At 42.2% G+C, this 13834-nt stretch overlaps 1 protein-coding gene across 1 annotated transcript in view; it reads right to left on the bottom strand.

Annotated features, from left to right (window-relative positions):
• MYO15A (myosin XVA) overlaps positions 1–13598 on the bottom strand; it is a 77920-nt gene extending 64322 nt beyond the window's left edge. The window contains exons 1-16 of the mRNA XM_073558701.1: positions 13533–13598; positions 13087–13196; positions 12467–12541; positions 12290–12380; positions 11189–11292; positions 11051–11114; positions 10821–10934; positions 8920–9081; positions 3549–3662; positions 3405–3463; positions 3184–3307; positions 2363–2458; positions 1851–1982; positions 1483–1608; positions 347–424; positions 50–204 (exon numbers count right to left, since the gene is read on the bottom strand). Of these exons, the coding sequence (XP_073414802.1) occupies positions 50–204; positions 347–424; positions 1483–1608; positions 1851–1982; positions 2363–2458; positions 3184–3307; positions 3405–3463; positions 3549–3662; positions 8920–9081; positions 10821–10934; positions 11051–11114; positions 11189–11292; positions 12290–12380; positions 12467–12541; positions 13087–13196; positions 13533–13598 (1670 nt within the window). The remainder of the gene's footprint in view (positions 1–49; positions 205–346; positions 425–1482; positions 1609–1850; positions 1983–2362; positions 2459–3183; positions 3308–3404; positions 3464–3548; positions 3663–8919; positions 9082–10820; positions 10935–11050; positions 11115–11188; positions 11293–12289; positions 12381–12466; positions 12542–13086; positions 13197–13532) is intronic.
• Positions 13599–13834: the final 236 nt, after the last annotated feature.

Below are 13834 nucleotides of genomic sequence, written 5' to 3' on the forward strand. Positions count from 1 at the left end.
ATCAGCGCTGCGGCGGAGAATCCCTTTAGGTGACACCAATGCTTTATACCTTTCCATCTTCTCCACCAGTTCCAGGAGGGATTGCTGGAACTTTGCAGCTACGGTTTGGGCCTTGATCTTCCGTGTGACAGTACTGCTTTTACCCATCATGCTTTTCTGCTGAGCCAGCACCTGCGCGTGACTGAAAAACAGATTGGCCAGCACCTGAGGGAGCGAAGAAGGTGAAACCGGGGATCAATGGAAATATTCCTATTTTTTGTCTCAGTAATTTCCATTTCCTGTAGCAGTGAAGACAGATCACATAATGACCACATTAATGAGAACGTCCTCACCCCAATACCCTTACCTTAATTTTACTATTTACGAAGAGGTCCAGGACGTCCTGCCTAACTTGGTCGTAGTTTTTATCCAAGAATTTGTGGACCTGAAATTAGGACAAAATTCTAATATATCAAAAAGAGCCATTAATGAACATTATGAGATTACAATCCCCACCATGCTACTTCATTATAAACAACATTCAGAGATATAGGTCAGCCATGCTAGTGTATCCAAGCATGTTCTGGATGATACTGCATCAGTGTATCTAACCCTATCCTGTGTGATACTGCATCAGTGTATCTAATGATACTACATCAGTGTATCTAAACCCATAATGTGTGATATCGTATTGGTGTATCTAAGCCTATCATGTCTGATACTGTCTTTTTGTATCTAATCCTATCATGTCTGATACTGTCTCTTTGTATCTAATCCTATCATGTCTGATACTCGGTATCTCTAAGCCTTCCATGTAAATTTCTGTCCCATGAATTCTAAACCTATCATGTGTGATACCTATTATGTGTATCTAAGCCTTGTATCTAAAAGACACAAAAAATTATATTTCTCTGCTGCAATATTCCCTGTTGTAAAATCCTACTAGAAAATAGAGTTATATGCCCTCAAAAATAAGGTGAAATGAAATGTAATAATCTCTATTGTATAAAGTATTTTTATTGAAAAACTCACTCACATATATAATACTGGTATAAATAATCCAAGACACAATACATACATCTCAAAAAGACAGGCTACAAATACCAACCAAAGATATAAGCAGTTCCATATAGAAAGATGGTATGCAAGTTAGCAAGTGTGCTTTATCTTGGATATAAAGTGCCGCTCATAGTGCAGTGAAAGAGTGATGCAACCCATAAGGGAGAGAGGGGATATGAGAAGGGATATGCAGTGAAAGAGTGATGCAACCCATAAGGGAGAGAGGGGATATGAGAAGAGATATGGGAAGTTGTGTGTGCCATAGCCCCGACGCGCGTTTCACGTGATGGGCTTCCTCGGGGGGGGGGGCCTCTAACTGTTGAACAGTAGGTTCCGGCCTTGGAACTATACTATACATGTTGGTGTGCATCCGAAATATCAGTTTTTGTTAACTAATCCTCCCAGTAGTGCAGCAGGATGTTGAGTGGGTATAGAAGGACCTACCTGGTATGTAACCTTCCCTGCAAAATGCTTGATCCCGAATTCTGGGAGAGGCATCTTCGGCTTGCAGTACAGCTCGTTTGTGCCGTGGTGGTAGTGACACTTCTGGAGAAAGGTGTGATCTGTGGCCTGAAAGACAAGGGCAAGTGCATTATATAATAGATATTACTAAGTGGTAAGTAATGGTGCAGTGCGGGAGGGTCCAGAGATGGAGGATCCAAGCAGACCAACCCCCTTCTTACCATTAAATCCCATCAAACAGCCAAGGAATTGCATCCCATCCCAAATATGGCTTTTTTATGGATCCCTTGCCTTTTTTGGGGTGGTTTTATGAAAACCAGATAATCCCCTTAATATGATATTATCATTACCTGGGGGAAGCCACTCTGGTCATCCAAGATCCGAAGAATCCCATAAGGCTTCTGGGAAATAAGATCTATACAGGACTGGTTATCCACAAAGGAAATTTCCCTCCAGTCGATCTGCTCACGGATGTATTCCTCCTGTAGATGAGTAATGTGGATGAATGCCGAAGAATGAAGGAAACAATTGGGTATTTTTTATACCCCTTTAGAAAACATTTTCCATCTCTTTCTGGATTTTTACATGTGTCCCGAGTGTACAATAAAAATAATAAATAGCACATAATCACCTATCTGTCCTCCACTGCTCATTCTGGGACCCCCTGCTGGTCTCCTCTCCTATTGATTGTCTGCAGCGGTCACATGCAGACAACAGTTGGAGAGTAGACAGGTAGGGCACATAGCCAGTGGTGTGAAGGAGCTGCGGGGTACTGATCGCTGGCATGCTCAGGCCATATGTAAAGTACAAGAATGGGGTGGAAAACACCTTTAAATGTGAACCTGTCACCTGTCACACTCACCTGCTCCTCTTTGAACACAATCTTGTTGAAGAAAAACTGCAGATATTCGTTTGCGTAGTTGATGCACATTTGTTCGAAACTGTTAAAGTTCAGATCCTGTTGGTTAAATTAAGGAATAGATTATTGTAGGACAGAAGCCATAATGCGGACCCCCAAGGGGAGCAAGGACCAGAGTGGTCATGGACTCTTAACATGGATTCTAGGGGTCCAGCAGAAGAGAAACATTTGTAGGAAACCTCCCCACGAAATGTCCGAGGCGCATTCATGGTGCTGATGGCTACGGATCAGGAATTGTTTAGGGTAATTCATACTTGGCAACTCGGATCAAGGCGAGACATCCTGAAACCTGGAAAAGTTGGCAAATACCCTGGGCACTGCCAAAAACTACAGAAAACATTTCCAAAAGATTCATGCAAAGAAGTTATAGGATCCGCGTAGAACAATGCGGATCTCGAGGGCGGGAGACTGGCGTAGCGCTAGCAATAAATCGTCAATAGTTGTATGAACGTTTGATGACTTATTCCTAACGACTCTCCTTATACATGCATGCTCGAGCACGCACGTGTTCACAGAAAGATGGGAGTGAGCCACAGCCAAACATCTCCTTTAGCAACGATTTTTTTGTCCCTTGAGAACAACAGGTCAGGCATGTTGACATCCAGCATGCACAATCCTTTTTTTTAGGATTTCTAATTGGCCAAATGCGCTCATGAGTATAGTGCCAAAATGTGTACATCACCCTAAGACAGTAGGATGGCTGTCGTGCAAACACGGATGCACAGAGACGAACAAATCAGGCAAGTACTGAGCAAAGCCATTACCTCAAAGCCATAAATGTCTAGTATGGCAATGGACAGGGAGTCTTGTTTGGGGTAGACCAGCTTGTTAATTCTATCTGTCAGCCAGCTGAAGAGCAGGGAGTATAAAATCTTGGCAATTGCATCTCTGTAATAAATAATACAATTTTCTGACCAATGTCCAAATTTTCTCTCCGTCTCAACAGGGTTTCTCATTGACCGTCTTGATGTAAATTTCTGCCCACCTGGCATCAACAGCACTTTCCACCGTCAGGGGGGTGAAGATCTTCTCTCTCATGGTTTCCTGCCAAAAAAAAAATAAAGAATATGAGTCGGATCTGTCTCCCTGTTGTGGGACTTATCCCAATTACCTGGGGGGTGATACTTACAGTCACTTTGTAGGTGATGGCTTTCTGGAGACCCTCGTGGGATATCTGTAGTAGTTCGGACACTACTCGTATCTCACTTGCACTCACAACTGAAGCCACCTCCAGGGATTCAGTCTGGAAGAAAGGATTTGTATGGCAATGCTGGACAGCTCAGTAGTAACCCCGATATTTGTGATTGCTGACCTATTATGGTGCAACCACCATTACTTCTCAGAAAGTCAAAAAGTCACGGTCTCTTGGAGTACCATCAATACATTTGCCAGAACATTTGCCAGTCTGTGGTGTGAATCTAATCAAGACCTATTTTATCAAACATCACAGATTAGGAGATTAATATAATAACTCTGACATCCTGGTGCGGATCCACGGCACATCAACCTGCAACAGGGATCCAACTGTGTGTCAGTCTCTATGATGTAAACTAACCTTGAATCTGTCTTGGACCACTATTGGTCTGATCTGGACTTGCAGGCAAAAACAATGCCAATATACAGTCACGTCTGGTGCCTTTGGAATTGGAAGCAGATCTGCATCAAATCCAATGACAATCCGCATTCAATGCATATGAATGAGGACATTGTAAGCCCATTTACGTGCACTGGGACAAAAAAATGATGAATTTTTGCCTATAAGTAATGGAAAATCAGTTGTGTGCTACTTAATGCCATGGATCTGCATAGCACTACTGAAGGAGGTGGAGTAGCCCGATCTGCTCCACAAAGGGTCACCTCTTCAGATTGTGCCCAGTAGGTATGACTGGAGAGTAAACACTTAAGTGTCAGGATAATATGGCTCCGAGGGACGTCCCAGAATCAACGTTCACATCATAATACATGTGCAATTCCAATGCCAATCTGACACACGCTAACCTTGACTCAGTGTTGAACCAATAATGGATCAAAATTCATATTTGCTTTATTCCGGAGAAAAAATTTGCACAGAATAATGAACGTGATGCAGATTTTGTACGGAAAATCAGATTAGCGTCATGAAATGACAATGAACCTGTTGGAATAATGCATATTGATCTGTATGTATTGCAACAACTACTACTGTACTGTTTTATATATTGTGCATATTGTGAGATTGTTAACAAAGTTTAGCGCAAAAAAAACCCAAAAAACAGACAGGATGCCCGCTCCTTCTCTTCCCTTCTTGTTGTTGTAATGCTCCCATGCTGCAAGTCACAGCAGATACCAGACTGATCACATTTCATGCTGTAAGTTGTTCAACCTGGATATGAATAAATCTACATTCTGTGTTGCTGACTCTGGATGTTACGCTGATTAATCCGCTGCTATCAGGTTATGGGCCCAGAGTCCTAGAGCACAGAGAAAAGAAAAGAAAGGAAGACAGCAAAGATGGCCACCAGCAGCAGCAACTCCATGAAGTTTACAGTACCAAGTCTCACTAACCAGAATTATCAATCCTGGAAATTCAAAGTGAAAATGCTGCTGATAAGAGAAGGTACGTGGAAATACACACAGGAGCCTAAACCTGACCCAGTATCACAGGAGTGGATAGAGATGGATCAGAAAGCACAAAGTACCATATCACTCAGTATAGATGATGATCAAGATTGTGCATGTGTGTAAAAGTGAAACTGCAAGAGAAATGTGGGAGCAGCTGCAAAAGGTGCATGAGAGGATAAATTTAAGCAATAAACTTTATCTCATGAGAAAATTGTACTAGTCTAAACTACAGAATGGCCAGGATATGCAGGACTGCATAACAAGCATTCTAGAGATTGTAGAACGCCTGAGAGGCATTGGGGAAGATTTGAAGGACTTTCATGTAGCCGCATTACTGCTTAGTGGTCTTCCAGAAAACTATGACACGCTTGTAACCGCACTAGATGCGCGCCCAGACGATGAGCTTACATTGGAGTATGTCAAGTATGTCAAAGGGAAGCTCATAGATGAATATAAGCGGAAGGTGTAAACAGCAGGACATGCGATGCAGAATCTGCTTTACAGACACAAAATCTAAATGATAACAAAAAGCACCTAAAAGAAACACGTGAATGTTTTGTTTGCAAGAAATCAGGACATTTGAAAGCCGACTGCAGAGTCTGGAAAGCTAGAATGAGTCAGCTGAAAAAGCAAAGCAGTCTTCAAAGGGTTAAAATTGCTGTGTCTGCAGAAAATGATTCTGTGAACACAAACTGCATTTACTGTCAGTGTAAATACATCAAAGCACGCATGGTGTATAGACTCTGGAGCAACTAGTCACATGACTAATAACAGGGACTTCTTTTCTAAGCTTAACCAAAGTAAGTCAGAGAAAGTGATTATGGCTAATGGTCAGTACATGACTTCACAAGGTATAGGAGATGGTTATATTGATTGTCAAATCTCACCAACACAAAGCAAGAAGATCCCAGTAAAAGATTTGCTCTATGTGCCTAGTCTTGAGAGTAATTTACTGTCTGTGAAGAAACTCACAAAACAAGGAAATGAAGTTACATTTAAGCATGATAGCTGCATCATCTCAAAAGAGGGCCACACACTAGCAGAAGGAAAAATCACAAATGAACTTTACCAGCTTAAGGCTGTGGGCACACGTAGCGTTTTAAAACGCTCACTAAAAACCACACTCCTTCCCAGAAATCGCGCGGTATTTTCAGCGCGATTTCACCGTGATTTTACCGCGATTATGATCGCGATTTTGCTGCGATTTTCGCGTGTGATATTCAATCACTTTCCAAGCGATTTGAAGCATCGCTTGGAAAGTGATTGACAGGTTGGTCACACTCGTCAAACATAGTGTTTGACAAGTGTGACCAGGTTTTTACTATTGAGGCCGCCTATGCGGCATCAATAGTAAAAGATAGGATTTTAAAATGCTAAAAAAAATAAAAAAAATCGGGGTATATTTACCTTCCGACGTCCCGCGATGCATTCCCGGGCCTCAGCGTTCCCAGTAATGCCTTGCGAGATCTGTGATGACGTAGTCTCGCGTTACTATAGTGATCTCGCGAGACCGCTAGAGTCACGCGAGACTACATCATCACAGGGCCTTGCCGCAAGGCATTACTGGGAACGCTTAGGCCGGGAATGCAGCGCGGGACACCGGAAGGTAAATATACCCCGATTTTTTATTTTTTTATTCTTTTTTTACAGGGGTATGGTACCCAGGGCCTGGAGGACAGTCTCCTCTCCTCCACACCGTGGGTACCAACCGCACATGAGACGCTTAACTTCCCGCATGGTGGGCATAGCCACATGCGGGAAGTAAGCGATTCTCATGCATTCCTATGGGTGCGGAATCGCGGCAATTCTTTGCGATTCCGCACAAAAGAATGAGCATGCTGCGATTTTTTCCGCGATGCGATTCCGCCGCGGAAAAAGCGCAGCATTAGCACAGCATGTGCGGAATGCCATAGGAATGCATGGGGTGCGTTCTGTACACGATTTTTAAGCGTTTTCGCGCCAAAAATCACAGCAAAAACACTTAAAAATCGCATTGTGTGCACATAGCCTAAATGCAAAGAGTGTGTGTACACTGCTCAGGAAGAAAGGCACAATAACTGCATTCATGTATGGCATAGGCGCCTAGCACACAGAGACCCAGAAGCAATAAGGAAGTTAGTTCAAAAGCAACTAGCTGAGGACATTACAATTGATCTATGTAACCAGATAATGAAATGTACTAGCTGCATCAAAGGGAAAATGTCTAGAAAAGCTTTTCCTAAGAGAAGTACTACAAGAACAGAACAGACACTAGATTTAATACATACAGATGTCTGTGGTCCAATGAGCACTCAGACTCCTGGGAAGAAGAGATATTTTCTCACATTTACTGATGATCATTCAAGATATACAGTTGTCCATCTGCTTCACAGCAAGAAAGAAGTTCCAGAGAAACTTGAAGTATATCTAGCTGAGGTATATAATAAATTTGGGAGAATGCCAAAGATTCTACATGCAGATAATGGGACTGAATACACAAGTAATGAGACACAGAGCATTTTAAAGAAAAATGGAATCCTATTTCAGACCACTGTACCGTACAATCCTGAGCAAAATGGTGTCGCAGAAAGAAGGAACCAAACACTCTGTGAAAGTGGAAGAAGTATGTTGTTTGATGCAAATCTGCCCACAGCATATTGGGGTGAAGCAATCATGACAGCTTGCTATCTTCAGAACAGACTACCAGGTAAAGCTACAGAGAAAACTCCGTTTGAGCAATGGAACAGCAGAAAGCCAAAACTACATCATATAAGAATATTCTGAAGTAAAGCGCTTGTACATGTTCCCAAAGAAAGGAGAAATAAGTGGGAATCTCACGCTAAGGAAGGGATCCTGGTAGGCTACAGTGAAACCCAGAAAGGTTATAGGATTCTACACCCAGAAACAAACAAGGTCACAATAAGTAGAGATGTAGTGATTGAGGAGAACTTTGTGTCCCCCAAGTTTTGTGACATCACGCCAGTAGTCCAGCTGAAGTCACAATTACAAGACAATAACAAGGAGGATGTAGAGGTCTGGCTGGATTCTTCAACAACTGAAGGAACAACAGAAAAATCAGGTGAATCTGAAATCAGGAGATCTTCAAGATCAAACAGAGGCATACCAGCTAAACGTCTATCCTACATAGTCAAGACACTACCTGAATCAGAGCCGCAGTCATGGGATGAAATGCAAGAACTACCTGTCCATGAAAGAACAAAGTGGATCAATGCTGCTAATGAGGACAACCAAGGATGCATTAAACTTGCATGCAGTGAAAAGATCAGTGCTAGAACCAAGCACATTGACGTCAGACATCATCATTTACGTGATTTGATAGATCGTGGCATAATTCAGTTCGTCTATTGTGAAACTGATAAGATGGCAGCTGACATTATGACAAAGCCATTGCCACGAGCCAGGTTCCAAGAATTGAGGACCACACTGGGACTAAGAGGATAAGTAGTTGTTGAGAGGGGGTGATGGAATAATGCATATTGATCTGTATGTATTGCAACAACTACTACTGTACTGTTTTATATATTGCGCATATTGTGAGATTGTTAACAAAGTTCAGTGCAAAAAAAAAAGAAGCCAGACAGGATGCCCGCTCCTTCTCTTCCCTTCTTGTTGTTGTAATGCTCCCATGCTGCAAGCCACAGCAGATACCAGACTGATCACATTTCATGCTGTAAGCTGTTCAACCTGGATATGAATAAATCTCCATTCTGTGTTGCTGACTCTGGATGTTACGCTGATTAATCCGCTGCTAACAGAACCTTATCCACGTGCAAATCTGCAAGCAATTCTGACAAGTGTGGACGTAGCCACCGATGCATGGTGTCTACTGGAAAACTCCACTGGCGGATTATAAAGCGCCAGGGAGGCAAATGTTCACATTTTGATATATTGGTTCTTACCTCATATTTCTCAAAATAGACATTCCCCAAGTGCAGGATAGAAGAGAGAATTCGAAAGATGCTGTCCTGATCCTCTGTGGTGAAGCTGAGCGATTCCATGGCATTCAGGAGTCTTCGGAAATCCTCGGCGTCACTTTTAGAGGGAATCTCACAGTTACCTCCCTAAATATGGAGACAGTCAATCATTGTGATATCTAACTACATACAGGCATGTGAATGTTCTCCTACACGATCAGATTCTTATTTTTGACCATAGGGGGCAGTATTGTATAAATAATATTGTTCGGATAGTAACATCCAGTTCACCCCTTTAATGACCTCCATTTAGGGTAATGAAAAACAAAAACCTTTGTCTCACATCGGTCATTGCTATTTAATGTCTGCTGCTTTGGTCATTGATTTCCTAGCTCTGCTACATCAGTCATTACCGTTTAAGCTTTGATACATCAGTCATCGCTGTTACAGATCTGCTACATCAGTCATCACTGTTCCAGCTCTACTGCATCAGTTATCACTGTTCCAGTTCTTCTACATCAGTCATTGCTGCTCCAGCTCTGATATATCAGTCATCATCACCTTTCCATATCTGCCACATCAGTCATCGCTGTTCCAGCTCTGCTGCATCAGTCATTGGTGTTCCAGCTCTGATATATGAAACATTTCTGTTCCAGCTATGCTTCGTCAATCATTGCTGCTCTACTTCTGATATATCAGTTATCACCTTTCCATATCTGCAACATCACTGACCGCTGTTCCTGCTGTGACATATTACTCATCGCTGTTCCAGCTATACCACACCAGCCATTGCTTTTCTAACTCTGATATATCAGTCATCGATGTTCCAGCCCTGCTGCATCAGTTATAGCCATTTTAGCTCTGCTACATCCGTCACTCTGTTCAAGCTTTGATATATCAGTCATTGATGTTCCAGCTCTGTTGCATCAGTCATTGCCGTTTCATCTCTGCTACATCAGGTATAGCCATTTTAGCTCTGCTACATCCTTCACTCTGTTCAAGCTTTGATATATCAGTCATTGATGTTCCAGCTCTGCTGCATCAGTCATTGCCGTTTCATCTCTGCTACATCAGGTATAGCCATTTTAGCTCTGCTACATCAGTCACTCTGTTCCAGCTTTGATATATCAGTCATTGATGTTCCAGCTCTGCTGCATCACTCATTGCCGTTTCATCTCTGCTACATCAGTCATCACTGTTTCAGCTCTGCTACATAAGTCATCACTGTTCCAGCTGTTCTATATCAGCTTGGCATCTCCTCTACAGCCTGTAACACAATCAACACCATTTCATACTGACTCAACAGTCTTACTGAACAGGTGCCACCTTTCCATTCTGCTCAAGAACTGATCATCCAGAACAGGTGTTTCCAGGATCTCCCTCACCAGGTAAGACATAACACCAATCCTTAGAATAGGTCATCAAAATCAGATCAGAGGGAATCTGACACCCGACAACCCCACTGACCAGCAGGTCCAGTAATGTCCATAAATAAACATTGTACAAGGGCAGAACAGCACGGATCCATACACCGCGTAGTGGCCGTTCTCGGGTACTACAACTCTGCTCCTATTGAAGTGAATGGGAGAAAGACGCAGTACCAGGATCCTGCCAGTACACAGGGTATAAGTCAATAAGTCAGTGACAAAATTCCCTAATGTGTAAAGAGGCATTCCCAACATGTATAAATGGCTGATAGATGCAAATCCCACCTATGTGGAGAACGGGGGTCACTCGCCCTTGTAACATGGATATTTGCTGTCTAGAAGTAACTAGAGAGACACGTATATGGAATCACACCGTAGGGGGGAGGTTTTGTTAGGCAGCCTATAACCTTTCATGTCTGGGGTCACTTTCTATCCGCCCAGACCCCTGACGTACTGTACCTGATTCAGGTAGTAGTAGGTTTCAGCATCCTGAAGGTAAAACGCCTGCTTCTGCTGAGAGGGCAGACCAGCCAAAATCTCATAGAAAATATGGTAATTCCTCTCATTTTTGGCCTGAAAATAAACCATAAAAATGGATCAAAATAAATGGAATGCAATGGTTGGATCCCCCGTGCCAAGGGACCATGGAGCCTCACAAATGGCAGCATGCTGGGGCAGGGGTGACTTACCTGAAATACGATTCTGGATTTTTCAAGCAGATATTGGGATGTTATGGCACCACATATCACACCCCTGTAGGAGAGGCAACATGTCAGTATATAGGACAATGAATATGAAGGATGTCATCCTGCCGGTGTAATACTCACTCTTCCAGATAAATCTCCACAAATTTTCCAAACCGGCTGGAATTATCATTCCGGACTGTTTTGGCATTTCCGAAAGATTCCAGCAGAGGCGTCGCCTCTAAGATCTGCGCAGAAACGTAGGATCCAAATAGATATAGATGGATAGATAAATACATAGACAGATAGGTAGGCATGAAATGGATGGGTAGATATGAGATAGAGAAGATAAATATAAATATTAGATATATAGTTATGAGATGGATGGATGGATACATAGATAGATAGATAGATAGATAGATAGATAGATAGATTATAGCTAAATAGATAGATGATAGATAGATAATAGATTGATAGATAATAGATAGATAGATGAGAGATAGATAGATAGATAGATAGATAGATAGATAGATATGCATGAAATGGATGGGTAAATATGAGATAGATGAACATAAATATTAGATATATAGTTATGAGATGGATGGATGGATGGATGGATGGATAGATAGATAGATAGATAGATTATATATAAATAGATGATAGATAGATAATAGATAGATAATAGATAGTAGATAGATAATAGATAGATGATAGATAGATGGATAGATAGAGAGATAGATGATAGATAGATAGATAATAGATAGATGATAGATAGATAGATAGATAGATAGATAGATAGATAGATAGATGATAGATAGCTCTGTAGGTAATAATTGAGTAATACATGCAGTACCTCTATCTGTGAAATCCAGTAAAATATGGATACAAAAAGGAGTAGGATGTGATCAGATGATCAGATATTAATAATAATGACATAATAGTACGTATCTTTATTTTCGCCCATTAATAACCACCCATTTTTCTTGGGCAGCTGATGATGGAGGTTACACATATTCTTATTACACTGGGACTATATTGGTCCATAGAAGCTCTGGGGTCTGATATATTACTGACATGTCATAGATAATACTGGAAACCTTGTGAATTCAAGAAATAATAACCTGGCGACAGGAAGAAGGGTCCGGCTCCAGCATATGGGGGTCACAGGATAATAACATCCTCATACACACACGGCAATGATGCGAGTTAGTGCTTATTATAATAGGTATTATTTTGATTTCTCACCTGGTTTGTCACTCCGCGCCTCTGATTCACCGCCACAAGGTAACGCAGGACCAGCTTAGTGGCTTCTGTTTTACCAGATCCGCTCTCACCGCTAATGTTAAGAAATAAATTCATTATGCAATAATTAAAAAAAAGAACTCACACAACAAGTCGCCTTCACGGTAAATCTCCACTTACCTAATGATAATACACTGGTTGTGTTTGGCATCCATCAGTTTGGTGTAGGCTACGTTTGCAATTGCAAAAAGGTGCCTGAGAAAAAAAAAACTACAGTAACTTGGTCATCAATCTATCGAGAGATTTCAGTTTATCATGATCCCCCAACACAGTCATAGAGGTACACGATGCACATGTGACTGTCTGCAGCCACTACCTCCAATCTTACTGTACAGTATACAGCAAGCGCCCTCTAGTGGTGGCCGCAGATAGACATTACTTTATCATTTCATTGGATTGAGAGCTCAGTAACAGAAGTGTCCTGAAAATCTGCAGAAAAAATCCAGAGCTGAAATTTTAAAATCTGCACCGCAGGTCAATTTGCGAGTGAACAATTTCTGCAGCATCTAGATGAGAGTTGTAAAATTCCATCTACTTGCCTTCTACTATGTTCCTCAATGTGTGCATATAGCCTTAATAGCAGATACTCTGCACCATGACTGTGGATATTTGGGCTCCTATTCACAGCCCAGAAACAGTACAGGCAAAACCAACGTGGGACAGAAGAAATGGCATCTGATTGCCGCACTCATCTATAGGAGGGGGTACAAGATCAGCGATGAGGAACATTGATAACTTACGGGGCAGTTTCCCCCAAGGCTTTCCCTTCGTAATACAACACATGATCCGTCCCATAAATATTCAGCAGCCTGTATGGGTTTAATGACAGGAGGATGCTACCGATGTAGGTCTAAGAAAGAAGGAAAAGTGGTTTGTTACTATCTTCTTAAAGAAAACTTTAAATATTAAAGGGGCTGTAAACAAAGTTGAAAACAAAGCTGGATATAAATTATCACCTATCTTCTGGACAGGTGGCTGGCAACTTATTGATCAGAGGGGGTCCGACTACTGGTACCAGAACTGATCGCCAGAATGGGGCTTTTTTACCCCATTAGAGTGGAACAGCATTGCACCTTCTTGACCGCCGCTCTATTCATTCCCTATGGGTTTGCCAAGTGGCTCTTTCTAGCAGCCTCATAGAGAATTGTTGCACACTTGTCCCGGTTCAGGGCTCTGCTCCCTTTACTCTGGGGTCCACTAAACTTTCTTGGGTTCCACGTTGGGCTTTGCAGGTGGCCTGGCATGCTTCCATGTGATCATCTACCTAGGCTTATGTAAGGCCTACTCTTAGCTTGTTTGTGGTGCGCTAATATCTGCTCAGTGCTTGCCTGCTGTGTCCAGGATCTCATCTAACTCCCTGTGGTCTCTACAACCTTTCCTGCCTATCTGCAGGTTTCCAGGACCTCTGCTACTAGTCTACAGTCTCCAAGTCCTCTGCTCCCTGTCTGCAATCTCCAGGTACTCTGCTCCCTGTCTGCAATCTCCAGG

Source organism: Dendrobates tinctorius, unplaced genomic scaffold (genome assembly GCF_039654945.1).
Source record: "Dendrobates tinctorius isolate UK_male_01 unplaced genomic scaffold, ASM3965494v1 ptg000257l, whole genome shotgun sequence".
NCBI classification, from domain to species: domain Eukaryota; kingdom Metazoa; phylum Chordata; class Amphibia; order Anura; family Dendrobatidae; genus Dendrobates; species Dendrobates tinctorius.